At 40.3% G+C, this 14628-nt stretch overlaps 1 protein-coding gene across 1 annotated transcript; it reads left to right on the top strand.

The window, feature by feature from the left end:
• The first annotated feature begins 203 nt into the window (after window positions 1–203).
• rem1 (RAS (RAD and GEM)-like GTP-binding 1) lies at window positions 204–6402 on the top strand. The gene is made up of 5 exons (XM_042511263.1): window positions 204–456; window positions 3137–3555; window positions 5031–5113; window positions 5447–5654; window positions 5771–6402. Exons 2-5 carry the CDS (start codon window positions 3171–3173, stop codon window positions 6046–6048), a joined length of 954 nt encoding a protein of 317 aa, XP_042367197.1. The 5' UTR covers window positions 204–456; window positions 3137–3170; the 3' UTR covers window positions 6049–6402.
• The last annotated feature ends 8226 nt before the right edge of the window (window positions 6403–14628 follow it).

Raw genomic sequence — 14628 nt, 5'->3', positions numbered from 1 at the left:
TAACGCATCACTTTAACCCCAGATGGAAGGTTTTATATGCAAACTAATGTAATCTGACTGAACTGTTTTATTAAGACAAACTGTGTCTTTTAGGTCAAACAGGAAGTGACCAAAATGTTCCCTAAACCAACTTAACCCTCCACACTGATAACACACACACACACACACACAGACACACACTCACACACAGACACCCTCCCTCCTTAGTTATCTGTTTCTCCTCCGCTGTCGCTCTGACACACACACACGCACATACACTCACACACACAGAGGGAGGTAGATAACTCTGTGATTCCACTGCTGAATTTTTAACGCTGTTGTGGAACTTTTTTTTTCCAGGCGGGTTACTGTGGCACCAGGGTACTGTTACACCGACAGGGACAGAGAGACAGGGTTCAGTTCAGTGCTGTTGTTTACTGCAGCTGGACGGACACAGGACTGTTCATGGGGTGCATGGTAAGTTGTCCACATCTATCTATGTATTACATGTTATTTTCATCTTATTTATTTATTTGCATGTTTTGGCTGTCAGTTACAAAAATAGCATGTGTAAAATATGTTTTCATACATTAATTTTTTATAAAGTATCTCACTTGTGAAATGTCCAAAAACCAATTCACTATATAAAAGCAGTTTATTTTTTAGATGTTTAACATGCAAAAAACATCAGTTTCAGATATAATATACTCTCACACGTGCAACATATTTCAGATTTTTTAAAATTACATATAGGCACATGTGGTTTTGGACATCAATAAACATTTACATGATAGAGGTAAACATGGTTTTCAGGCATTCAAAGTATAATTTTGAAATGTGAAAACTTTAATTTATCATGCCTTTTTTGTAAGGAGCTTCTGGTTGATCTCACATTACTAAAAGCACCTGATGTAGTTCATTACATCATTCATTGTAGTTTTGTTGTGGATGTATAATAAGCAAAAATTAAAAAAACATAATTACTGGTGATAAAAAGTAATTTAAAGATTTTTTAAAGGTTTTTATAAGCTGTCACTGTTACCCCAAATAAGTTCACTAACTTGTCTTTAAGGCTGCAGCTCTGTCCTGGTCTAACTTGCCCATCACAGACTGTTGTACTTGGCACCTTTAAATACTTGAATTATTTATTGTAGGAGGTCTGTTTGTGTGTCTGTGCTCTCTTATGCATACTAGAGGTCCTCATGGGTCCATTCAGTTTCTAGTAACGAGGATTCAACCCGAGACTAAAATCATCTTCCCTATAATCAGGGTATTTTTGTTGTTGTTGTTTTACATTTTTGAGTATAAATGCATATTTACACTCAGTTAAACTGATGCTGGTTCCAGTCTATATTGTTCATTGTAAGAGACCTAAAACAGGCTTTTTCCTTTAAGCACGTTCAGTGCAACGGATGTTTTGGAGTTTGTTTTTTTTTTTTAAGAGAGAAAGTGATGTATATGATGTGTGAACTAGCATGAAATCGCGCTGTGCACTTTGCAGCACGATACTGAGTCTGCACACTGTCATCATAAATGTAAAGGGATGTCACAGGAAATGTGCTCTCAATGTAAATATCAGGAAAAAAATGTCCCCTGTTATTCTTCTCTCATCCGTCTCTCTTATCTCTCCAACAGTTTCCATTACAATTTTTAATAAGGAATGGCTCGTACCTGCTCACGAGGGTTTCTGTTGTAACTCTGCGCTGTGACTGTCATGTATGGTGCCCTGTTTTACTTACAGAGTTATACTCTGGTCAAAGTCAGCTATACGTTGCTTGTGCAACGGCATGTCACGAAGTCCTTAATGAGCTAGCAACGAAACAAACATTTGGTAAACTGAGACTGATTTTTTAGATAAAATCTGGTATTTATGTTCTTTGGACCAAAAAAGAAAATCTGCCAAGTTGTCTTTTCCCAACAACCCCTCCAGGCCATAAACCCTTATTAAGACATTGAAACAGAAATCAGATACAATTCTGTTTTCAAAGAGTAATGCTTCACACAAAACACACGAAGGAAAGCAGCACAATCCTTCAAGAAAATTTTATCCTAAAAGCCACTCTCCCCTTTTAAAATAAATAACCTTTATTTAAAAATGACGTCTCTTTAGATAAAACAACTCTTTCGTAAGAGATATTTGGCCAAACAGACAACAGTACAACATTGTACTTGATTTTTTTTGTGCGTAAACCCAGCAAGCCATCACAGTAGCTGTTTTTACAGCGTTTACGGGACAGAGCCCCTGCAAGTCCCTTCATTACGCTACTTTTGCTTTTTCACATAGAACTAAAAAAACGGCGGAATAATGTTGCCCCAGAGTAGGATTTTAGATAGCATGCTGGCATCCTGGAAGCAAGACGGGTTTAACGTTGTAACAGCATTGGCCTCTAGTGGGCCATACACACCTCGGCAGTCCTTTTAAACAGAAACATGGCAGTAACAGTGATTTATTATCTCTGTTATCTGGCTGTTGCTTTAGCCCTCCGCACTGAGGGTAAGGAGCTTCCAAACCTCATTTTCTCCGTTGATTTGAGGCAATTTTAGGCGGCTGTTCTTCTTTAAATCAGCTATCTATCTATCTGTTTTGAAATCTCCCAGCAGTGGGTCAAATACATGCTGTCAAAACGTCACACCTGTCCCGTCCATGGTCCCATCTTACCAACTGTCCGTTTGATTATCTCCGCTAGCAGCTTAAAGGCAAGAAAACCACACAGCGAATGTACCTGTTATGCAGAAAAGAATAACAGCTCGATATCCTACCTTGAACAAGCAGTGTAAAAGGGGGTTGTGTTTTACTGCCCCAGTCTGTTACACCTGTAACCACACCCACCAGTGACATCACAGTGCACTGACACGCCCCAGAGCACACCTCTACATTAGTGCTGCAAAGTTAAACTACTGGACGTCCGCAAAACTGATCTTTGCTTTTTCTTAGAAAATGGACAGAAAACTTAAAACACAGAATCATGTTACATCTTTTTTAAAAAAGTCTGAGATTAGACAGGCGAGAAGGGCGGGACATCTGCTCTCTGTGCTAAAGTAACACTTTTTAGATGGTTGTTTTCAATGTCACTCAAACAATCAGTCAAAATGTTTAAAACACCAGAGTAAGCCAGACTTAAATCTGAAGCCTTGATCTTCTTGTTTCCTCCTTTAGGCCCATCCTGTCCTGATGCTGTTACCGTAGCAACATGACCCTCAACACCCAGAGAGAGAAGCAGCCCTTGCGGCGGCGAGGCAGCACACCGATTCCTCCCGCGCACTTACACCAGCACCCGTCCTGGACTCGGGACCTTCAGGACCTTCAGGACCCGGTGCTCCTCGGCAGCACCCAGCCAGACGTCGAGCAGCCACGCCCACAGCGCAGCCACCCTCCTCTGGGACAGTCGGCGTCCTACCACCCTGGAGACAAGTCCCTCCACTACCGAGCCCAGTGGAGTTCAGATTCGGACGACGACTCGCAGAGTGACTCGGACTGTGTTTACAGAGTGGTGTTGCTAGGCGATCACGGCGTTGGAAAGACCAGCCTCGCAGGGATCTTTGCTGGGATCACAGAGAAGGATGAACAACCTGGAGGTGGGATGTTACATTTGTTCTCTGATTAATTTAACTGTTAATCCGTAATGTTCTCACTTAAAACAAAATGCGAGACAGAAGTTGATCACATCCTCTTTTAAAAACTGTGCGTCGATGCAAGTTCAAAGTGAGGCTGTGTAACTTCTGAAAGACATTATTCCTCCACAATGTTGAATTAATGAGTAATGAAGTACTTTTTCATAGTTCAAATAACAGGGTTTTTTTGTTGTTTTTTTAAAGTCCATGTAAAGTGAATTCAGAGATTTGTTTCAAAACACATTATAAATGTTGGAAACTGATTGTTGAAAACATGTTACAAAGACTCTTTATATATAGTCCTGAATTGTGGAGTTAGACAGTTGACTATTTTCTCACCATTTTCCTGTTTTAAGATTTTTTGGGCGGGCCTAAAACCATAGCTCGATGACGCACTGGAGCTATACTCAGCATAACCCCGCCTCTGACAATGTAGCAGTATAAACCGAGAAGCGTCATCAGCATAGTACCGCGAATGGGCGTGGCCTCCGGCGGACACGCCCCCAGCATTTCAGATCATTTTGAGACCTTCTTTTACATACTTGGCGATTTTTTTTGGTCATTCAAATTTGGTCAGGTGTTTAATAACACATCTTTCTGTGATGTGACGAACTCAGAACACATTTTAATGATCACTCAACACTGACTTTAAGTGACTAAATCAGTACAGAACCCGTCAATGTTTTCCACCATGTTTGACTGTCCTGCTGTAGCTTTCATACTGCAGTTCAGTCCTGAGCGCTCAGTTTCTGTCTCTTTGTTCTGACATTACAACCTTGACTGACCTGACATCATTGATCAGCTCTTGTGTCATGTGGTGATTGGCTTGAGGCCATGATTGACAGCCTGTATTGATCCAGTGATAGTCTGACACGGTGTGAGGGGGCAGAGTTAGTTTTCAGGTCGACTGAGCTCCATGTCTGGTTTTGCTTCTTTTAATCTTTTTTGTCGTTGTACGCTCAGAGTCTGTTGTTTAGCACGTGGTTATTTGGCTCTTAATGATCACAGATATAACGGGCAGCTGTGATTCGTTGTTGGTCCTCCATGTTGTTTATTGTTTAGCTTTGCTCTGGGAATAAAGATGTTGGTCGATCAGTCAACCACTTTGGTCCGGAGCCACTAGAATATCTCAACAACAATTGGATCGATTGCCATGAAATGCCATGACATTGGTGAATGTAGTAACTCTTTTCATCTAGCTCCACCATCGGGTTTTAATGAGTTTAATACTTTGGTTTATGACCAAACCTCAGTGTGCTTTTAGTGCTAATTAGCATCTGTTAGCATTCTAAAATGTAAAAGGGCATGATGAACATTGTAAACATTATATCTGCTCAACATGTTAGCATTGAAGTCAAAGCCCCAATGTGACTACAAACAGCCTCATAAATCTGCAGCTTCTCAGTCTTTTTGTTTTTTGTGTTTTTTGTTTGTTTCAGAGGACACATACGAACGGACACTGACAGTGGATGGAGAGGAGACCACGCTCATCGTCATGGATACCTGGGAGAACGACAAACTGGTACAGCGTGTTTTTGTGTTGATAAAGTGCAGCTGTGGAGCATTAGATGTCAGTTTTGAAGCAGAGGATTATGGGTACACGGCGTCCTGCAAGGGACCCGATGGCTAGTGGCAGATTTTTTTAATTTTTAACTGGATTAACTTCATGCAGAGGCACATTTTACAGATTAGTCTTCAGAAAAACTGTTTTATAACAACAGGGCAGAGTTTGGAGGACACGTTTTTTTGACATAAAAGTTAAATTTTTCAGTTGAAGTTAATGGAAAAAAAAAAGAAGACGGTTGTTGTTAAGATGGAAAGATGACGTTTGACAATGTCTCTCTCTTCCTGTCAGGAGGACGACGACGACTCCTCGAGGGACGACTGTCTGAAGGTCGGGAGTGCTTATGTCATAGTGTACTCCGTCACCGACCGCTCCAGCTTTGAAGCAGCCGCTGAGCTCCGTATCACGCTGCGACGCACCCGGCAGGCTGAAAACCTTCCCATCATCCTCGTGGGCAACAAGAGCGACTTGGTCAGATCCAGAGAAGTCGCTGTGGAAGGTGGGGGTCAAAGGTCACAGGGGCACATTCACACACATATGATATGCAACAAACTAATAATGTTTAACAGATGCCATTATAATAGTTATCGTCTTTCTGTGTGTTCGTTTTCCCAGAGGGCCGAGCGTGTGCCGTGGTGTTTGACTGTAAGTTCATTGAGACGTCGGCGTCTCTGCAGCACAACGTTACAGAGCTTTTCGAGGGCGTGATCCGCCAGATACGCCTCCGTCGAGACGGCAGTGAGGCCATCCAGCGCCGACGCTCCATCTACAAACGCAAAGAGAGCCTAACACAGAAGGCCCGCCGCTTCCTGGACCGACTGGTGGCACGCAACAACCAGCGCATGGCGGTCAAAGTGCGGTCAAAGAGCTGCCATGACCTGGCCGTCCTTTGAAGACGTTTTCATCTGGAGCGTCAGGTTGAAACTTCCTTGACTTGTCGAAGTTATCTCTAGGTGTGATATCGCGGATGATGGCATCTGCAGTGACTGTCACGCTCAGCGAGTCAACACCACTGACTGTTGGGTCCCAACATTTTTGTGACTTTTCCTCCAGATTACCTTAAAAATCTGCCTGCGGAGGATCATAACTGTTGGGTTTGAGGTTGGATGAGTGTTGTGCGTGTGTGTGTGTGTGTGTGAACAGGTTCAGGATGTTCTGTTGTTTCTACTGTGTCCACTGTGTTGTTCTCCTGAGGTTTCTACTGTTATCAGTTCAGCACTGTGAAGAATAAACCGACCATAACGAGGCGCGGCAGGTCTGATTTTTCCCCGTGTTGAAGTGGTGTTCACGGTTCACGGTGCTATAAATTACTTTGGTCTTGTTTCTTGTTTTAGCCTCTTACAGAACATCAAATTGTAAGAAATGTTTTTAACTCTGTATTTATCTGCTCTGACATTAGGTGTATCGGCACTGCAGCATTGTGGCATTGCATCTTCGACCAGGCCACGCCCTCTTTTCTGGAAAGCAGCGTTAATCAAGACTTTCATACGAAGATTGGAAGCACTTAAGGTACGTGAATATTCGCCATCTGTGTGGTAAATCGCTAAATGATGCTGGTGGCAGTTAATACTGATGGATGGCTGACGTTTAGTATTGCAGCATCAGACTCCAATTAAATCTCAAACTCTAGATCGAACAGTAGTCTGTTGACAAGTTGGTTATTTACAGACCACACTCCGCCTCACCATACCAGATGATTCAGTAAAAATACACTGATTTAATTGAATGGTCTGGTATTATGATCTGCAAATCTTTACGTTCACTTGGACGAGGAAGGAATGACGGGACACGAAAGCAATCCACCTTAAAAAATTGTGAATTGTTCTTAATTTTATTAATTTGAGATCATTTCATAATTTGAAGCTTTATTTTACATTTTCTTGTGTTTATATTGGATAGTTTTTTTAAATTAGATTTAAATGATTTAGGTTGTTTTTTAATACTTTTATGTAAAATTACTCATCAAAAATTCTCGTGTGTTTTTAAGTATAATCTCTTCTCTGCCGAAGAGGAGATTATAATTTAACACTCTCTATTAGGTTGGCCGGGCCTCCTGGATGTTTACCGTTGCCGTGGTGAAGTGCGGTCCGTTAGCCACAGTTAAAGAAGAAGCGGTTTCACTGAGCGGTCGTCATAACGTCGGGGTTGCATCGTGACAACTCTGTGAAGTTGACAAAAAACAGGCCGAGTGTTTGGCTGACGGATGAGACAGTTTCTCACAGCCCGACAGGCTGCACACAAACACTGTCTGTTTGCAACCGTGTTAATGGCCCAAACATAAGACTGTTTTTTTTACGTTACATTTGATGAGACTAAAGAGTCCACATTCATGCAGAGAAATCCTCACCGTGTTACCGTCTTAGTAACATGTTTGCATGCTAATATTTACTAATCACACACGGTACACTTCAGGCTGTCTTTAGTTCACACATATGTGGTCAAAACCCAAAATATTAGACAGATTTTTACAAATGTCAACCTGCTGGTGGCGCTGTAGAGGAAAAGTCTGCAAAGCATTTTTTGAGTTTCTGAAAGAAGTGAACAGAAATGAATCTGAGCTGCTGTAAAATGACAAACTGATTTAAATCTGCAGCAGTTTATCTGGAAACTGCATCAGGCAGACGGATTGTCCCAGTTTTTACTGATCAAATATCCTATCTGCTTATTGATCGGGAATTTTGGTCTCTCTCTCTCACACACACACACACACACACACACACACACACTCTGTGGTTGTGCAGGGACAGTGCGTTGAGGGGGAGTGTTTAACATTGATTTGATGAGGGTAATGGAAAAAATGCATGACTCTGCTCAACCCGGATGACACACACACACACACACACACACACACATACACACACACACACACACAGAGTGATGTGTAAACATCCTCTCAGTGGAGGAGGACCAGAGACTTGAGCTGTGAGTTCAGCTCCCTCCTGAATCTGTTGAGAATAGAAACATCAGAAAATCCTCCTCAGTGTTTCTTCTCTGAGGTGTAAAAGTTGAGAAAAAGATTTGGTGACCCAGATTTTTACAATAATTGATGATTATTGTTGATCTTTTGCTCTTCTACTGTTGCTGTAAAGCAAGCAGTGAAGATAAAGCACCAGCTCCATCACCTCGCTCTGGTCAAAACATAGAAAGGCACAAATGACTGACGACTTTGTTTGGCTCATTTTCGGAAATCAGCGTGACATATAAAAGCACGGTGGAGTTTGGAGGTTAGCGAGTTAGCCAGCTGAGATCAAAAATGGCAGTTTTGGACGGAGGAAAGACAAATTCAATTGATTAGATTGTTTAAGGAACGTAAGGCCTTAAAATGTATCTGTAACGTCACTGAATATTACATGATTTTCAAAGTCGGAGCGGCTGCGACAACCATTGTAACGACTCTGGATGTTTTCGTTCCTTATCGTTGGCCGATGGCTGCACAGCCATCATGGATGCCTTTTTGGGGCTATACATTTTGTCCGCACTCTGCGCTTTACATGGTACCTTTGGTTTGTTTTCTTCTCTTCTTCATTTGTTATTCTTTTGAGTCGAAGCAGAACGTCTCGACCAGTTCAGGTTCAGTTAAGTTGTGTACATGACAGATTAATTTTATCCCCAACGGCATTATTTAGGTGTGTTAGTTGGACTTTAAGAAATTCTACTTAGTATGATTTTAGTCGGACTAATGTGCTTACATGTACCAAAAAATCCGGTTTTATTTGGACTAACACAATAATTCGACTTCTTCTAACATCATGTAAACATATTGAGTGCGTAGAGCTCCAGACAGAGCTGCTCTTTTCTCCTGTGTGAGTGCGTCGAAGTGTACTGTTCATCATTTTAAGATTTCTTTGCAGGAATTTTTGGGCTTGACCACAACAGCAGGGTAATGATTAAGGCCACCGATTTCTTTTCAAATTAAAAGCCTGTAGCAGTCACACACAGTCCAGTCATACACTAGGTTTTCACATGGTCTTGTTTCTCTTAATCTCGACCAAATGGACCAAATTACAGATGTGAAAGCAGCTGTAGTTCAATCAGCTCATGTTAACTGAGACCTCATGCCCAAGATCAGGGCAAACAAGAGTTTCAGAAAAAGTAGTGCAATGTTTTTCCTACAAATCATAAAAAAATAAAATCAGTGATTTTCTCCTCCTCATGTGACATCAGAAAGCCCCGTCCACTTCTAATCGTTGAGTTGAGCTGCAAAGAAAGCCGAAAGCTTCGGACTGACTGAAACAAACACCGCGTCACTGACCCAAACATTATTCTAAAGAACATTTCAAACATTTCGTCCTCTTTGAGGTGCGTTTGATTTACAGCAACGGAGCAGAGAACAGAAATCAAACACCCCCTCCTGTGTTTGTTTAAACTACACAGTTTCCTCTCTGTCTGTTTCTGGTTCAGTGTAAAAACCTCAGTACTTTAACTCTGCCTCGTTATTCACACACTTACACACTCTGACGCTGCCAAGACGTACAGGAATGTAAACGGAGGACGCTGCCAGCAGTCAGAGCGCGTGAGGCTGTGGCTCCCCCTGCTGCCTAAACACTGTCTGCTTCTGTCTTTGATGGTTCACAATACAAACAACTGATTAAACATGCGAGGACGTTTTAGAAATCTAAATAGCAACCAGCGGTGGGAGGAGTATTCAGATCATTTACTCAAGTAAAAGAACTAATCCAGGGTTATTTTAGTTCACATTATATGTTTATGTTCATTTTGTATCTGTGCTGCAAAAACTTCAATAAATATATGTTTAAAAAAAAAAGAAAAAAGAACTGATACCACACTGTAAAATACTCTTACTTTTAAAAGTCCTGCATTGAAAATGTAAAAGTATAAAATAATTGCAAGTTCTTCTATTTGAAAAGCTAGAAGCATGAAATAATTTTCCATGAAAAATTACTTAAAAGATGATCAGTATAGTTGCCAATTAATTTTCTGATAATCTGACTAATCACTTCAGCTGCATTTGTGTATTTTCATATGGTTTGTGTGCAAAAAAATGGATAAAGTAACTAGTAACTATTGCATTAAATAATTGTGGAGTAAAATGAATAATATTTCCCTCTAAAGTAGGCTATAGCGGAGTAAAAGTAAAAAGGAGCTTGAAATTAAAATACTCAAGTGAAGTAGAAGTACCTTGAATTGTACGTAAATACAACACTACTGTACTAAGTTACTGATGCTGATGACCCATGAATTTGAAATATTTAATTATGAAAAACAAGTGACCACAAAATGAAATGAAATGATTAAATAAGTTTGAAGTCCATTTTTAGGGGATCAGTCTGAACAGAGCAGGCCGTCAGGGTTACGCCTGTGTGAACGCTTTCGTAGCTCCAGGCTAACCGCTCCCTTTGCCTCGAGCTGCAAGCAGCGTGAAAAACGATCAAACAACAAACCATTCAGCCAACCTGAATGAGACGTCCCCCGAGACGAGAGCAACTTCCACTGTTTAGGAAACTCATACAGAAACCAGAGATGGAGCCGCCAAGTGAGGTCAACTTTATCACTGAGGAAAATGAACTCCAACGCTGGCTTTAAAACCAACGAGGTTTACAACCTTCATATGCATACGATTGATCATAGTCGTATAATTATGATACTGCAAGGCACCCAAAAGACCGGGAACAGACAGAGAGATTAACCCTTAGGGCCCACTTTAATATTGCACACACACACGCATACACACACACGTATCACTCTGCATCAAATGCATTTTTCATAATAAAGCTTTAAAAAATATTGTACAGTCATATGGTTTACTACTTTCAAGGAGTTAATTTTTTAACCAAAATGTGAAAAAATAGAGGTCCGTGAACCGTGGAGCTCCCCTTAAAGGATTTTATTCTGCAAAAATAAGTGATGTTTCTATTTCTTCACATTTTTTCACATTTTGGTTTATCTCGGATCCAGCAAGCACTACGGGATGTCGGTGTCTTTTTAAATCTCTTTGCATTAATTTTTTAACCAGCATCAGTCCTAATCATAATTATCAAGTATTCTTTTTTTTTTTTTTTTTTTTTTTTTAGAATTTTAACCCTTTAAATGCAATGTTTTTGTCATGATGCCACTATGTTTTTAGATTAAAAAAAACACACACACAAAATTCATTATTTTCAATATACTACAAGCAAGATTTATTCTCAACTATCACAGCCTGGGATATGTCTGTGATTTGCAGCAACACTGATTGTGGAGATAACATGTATTTTCTCCATATGCCAAATATAGTAAAAAAAAAATGACATCAGGTGTAAAATAGTACAAAACGACAAATTTCAAGACAAAATCCCCGACTGACACCCAGAAATAATACAACACACGTTTTTATGCTTTGATGGCTGTGGGATCAAAAGTTGCCATTTGGATGGGTTTCAATGGCGCATTTTTACATTAACAGTCTGAATGTAACAGCTTTATTTACACAGTGTATTTTAAACTTATTGTACAAGCTGAGCTGGAAATTCCAAGATTAAACAAAAATACACAATCTTGCCAAAGTTTATGCATGAACACGACCAAACAGACCCTCGGGCTTAAAGACAGTTTCCTCGTAAACATTTTATTTGGTGCTTGTGTGGGAAATGCCGGCCTGTGTCTTCAGCTGAGGACGGTTTGTGCTGTAGGGAGGTAGGTGGGCGTCCTCTGGGCTCCTGCTGGAGAGCCTCATGTGCAGACCTGACAGCACACGCCTGACGCTGTGCCCGAGCTGTGAAGCACGCTGTCTCAGTCCCTTTGTGCTGCAGACATGAGCTTCATGCAGGAGCTCGGCCGTCTGCAGCCCAGCAGACATGTTCAGAGCAGAAACAAGAGCCTTTAATTGGGTCGCTGCGTGGAATTTGAGATCTGGTTTTCAAACCTTCATTATTTCAGTTTTGTGCCAACATGTTTCATATCAGGGACTGTTCTTTATTAACCAGTGGAGGGGGATGGCGAGGGTGTGACTTTGTTTTTGTTTTACCCTCCGGAAGTTTCAAATTATTTTCCTTGAGCCTCCCTGAGTGACTTCAGAAGAATACGTGACCCTCCCTCCACAAAAAAATGAGTTATTAGATTTTTAAATTTTGATGTTTAAAAGTTAAAAGTTAAGATTAAATCCCTAAATTGAAAAAAAAAAAAAACATTTGTTTTTTCACTCATGCTGGTTAGTTTGTGCAAACAGAGTTTTTTGGCCAAATTTCAAATAAAACCTAGAATAAAGTAATTTTGATGAAATATCACGACATTGAGCTTAGATTTGATCATGTTTTTGTTGTTTTTGTAACGGAAACAATCATCCCATGTAATGTGCTCAAGGACCATCAAAACATTTTAAGTGCAACGATAATTTGTGTCGATTACGGTGGCCTTGAGGGTCAGAGCACCACACATTTCCCAAAACAAAAACACATTTCAGAAGACAAAAAATAACATTTTCCCAAAGTGTTTGGGGAAATATTGTAGTGTTTCTGAAATGTTAATTTTTTTTTTAAATGTTGTAGTGTTTTGACCCTCAGGAATACCATACATGATAAATGGTGAAATTTTTGCAATTCCCAAAGAACGGGCTTGTGTTCTTTTTCTCAGTGGTAAAATAAATACAAAATACAGCCATTTAAAATTGTATGCCCCTCCCCTAAGCCAAAATAAAAATATTAAATCCCTCCTCAGTGTTTAAAAATTGTTTGACATGCTTCCCCATTTTTGCACCACCCCCTCCCCTTTTATAAATAACAAACAGTCCCTAAATTAGTGTAATAATTTAAGTAATTCAAAGTAACAATGGAGCCTGGTACATATGTAGGAGTGCAGCAGGAGGAACACCGGAGGGGATTAACAGGATTAACAGAGTTTTTCTGCCCTGGGGTCTCTTTAACGGTTAATCCGGCCCTGTTCCTGTTTTATATGCTTCTGTGTAAAAAGTGCTCTTCTCCTCTACACCTTGTATGACATTGATCCTGTTTAAACAACCTGCAGAATAAAGGGACCTCCAACATGACTGGAAAAAGGCGGAGGTGTAGAGGGGGGCTGACACCGTGACATCAGGCGTCAGGATCAGCGTAGCTGCCTCCTGCTGACCTGAGAAGTATTTACCTCCAGGAGACACAAACTGCCTGGACATGCCTGGCACACAGAGAGAGCAGCTCGGGGCCTGTTTTTTTATATGTTAAAGAAACAGTCTGACGCTGAAATATTCATGTTATCAGAGTCAAGGTAAACATTAGTATCTCAACAAGGGAAATTCAGGTGTTCAAGGTGCACAAAACAATTAGAAAACAAATACAAATACATGTGGTTTCCCCACCTTGCATGCATATATACTTACAGTATACGGCACCATACAAGTATTTCATACACCATAGCTCTGACTAAAATATCATCAGGCCCTGTGCTCTCGTGCTGTCTCATATAACAGCGTAATTGCTGAAGAAACAAACTAATGTAATTTTCCTCTGCAGAATCCCTCCACTGCTGCCACAGCTTAGTTGGGACCTGTAGTTCAGATCAGATCAGATCAGTTTCGACCCCGACGACCCCTTACTGAAGAAAGGACTTCATTTATGACAACATTTATGCTTCTGTAGAAGTTTGATTTAATAAAAAAACATGAGAAAATGATTCAGTAACCCTGTGATGTTCAGTTTGTAGGTGTTCCTGTTATTTTGTCCACCCCTGTGTAGCAGCCTGAAGTATCCGCTCTGTTCTGTAATCCAGTCCAGATGGGGCGTGGTCGACATTCCTGCAAATCAGTGCCGTCAAAACACCCGAGCGAAAACCACCTGAACACCGGAAAATGTGCCCATATCCTTCAAAATAAAAGACTGCAGTAGTTTCAAATATGGACAAATGCAAATGGTGAGGTCAGGTGAGACAGTTTAGTATAACATAACATAACTTTGGACTGTGTATCCAGTACTATCAAACTTGGGATATTACATATTGTAATTCTGTGTATAAACACAATTTGTTATGATTCGATGTGTTATTTTGTACTGTATAGCGCTGCCTTCAAATTTCAGTGTCCAAATAGACTCTCCTTACTCCAAATGTTTTGCACTTAATGTTTAAAGCCTGTGAATGAAAAAAAAAAACCCAAATCAAAATGAGTTTGTTTAAATTTAGCAGCCCATTGCACTTCATTTGGTGATTGTGCAGTTGCTGGGTGTGGGAATTTATTTGGGGCATTTTCCATTCGTATTCTCTTTTTCTATGTATGTAATTTATACTATTTGTGGTAACACCGATACACTTTTTTATACAGTTTTTTGTACCCGGCACTTTCATTAATTTGTTGCTCCCCAATTCGGACTATGCAACTCTATTTATTCAAAGTTTCTAGCCAATATATGTAGGTTAGACAATGTTAGTCAAGTTGAGTCAATTTTAATTATTTAGCACAAACTAAAAAAAATAAAAAAGTAGGTCTATATGAGGATACATTTCATTCTTTTCATTTACAGAAACCCAAAAATTACAACGAATTACGAAAA

This window comes from Plectropomus leopardus, chromosome 2 (genome assembly GCF_008729295.1).
Source record: "Plectropomus leopardus isolate mb chromosome 2, YSFRI_Pleo_2.0, whole genome shotgun sequence".
NCBI classification, from domain to species: Eukaryota; Metazoa; Chordata; class Actinopteri; order Perciformes; family Serranidae; genus Plectropomus; species Plectropomus leopardus.
Note: the sequence above shows the minus strand (reverse complement) of the source record. Positions and strands in the feature narration are given on the sequence as shown.

Coding starts and splice junctions, on each gene's coding strand:
- rem1 (XM_042511263.1), top strand. CDS start 3,171: ATGACCCTCAACACCCAGAGAGAGAAGCAGCCCTTGCGGCGGCGAGGC. Junction 5,114..5,446: donor CCTGGGAGAACGACAAACTG/GTACAGCGTGTT, acceptor TCTTCCTGTCAG/GAGGACGACGACGACTCCTC. Junction 5,655..5,770: donor CAGAGAAGTCGCTGTGGAAG/GTGGGGGTCAAA, acceptor TCGTTTTCCCAG/AGGGCCGAGCGTGTGCCGTG.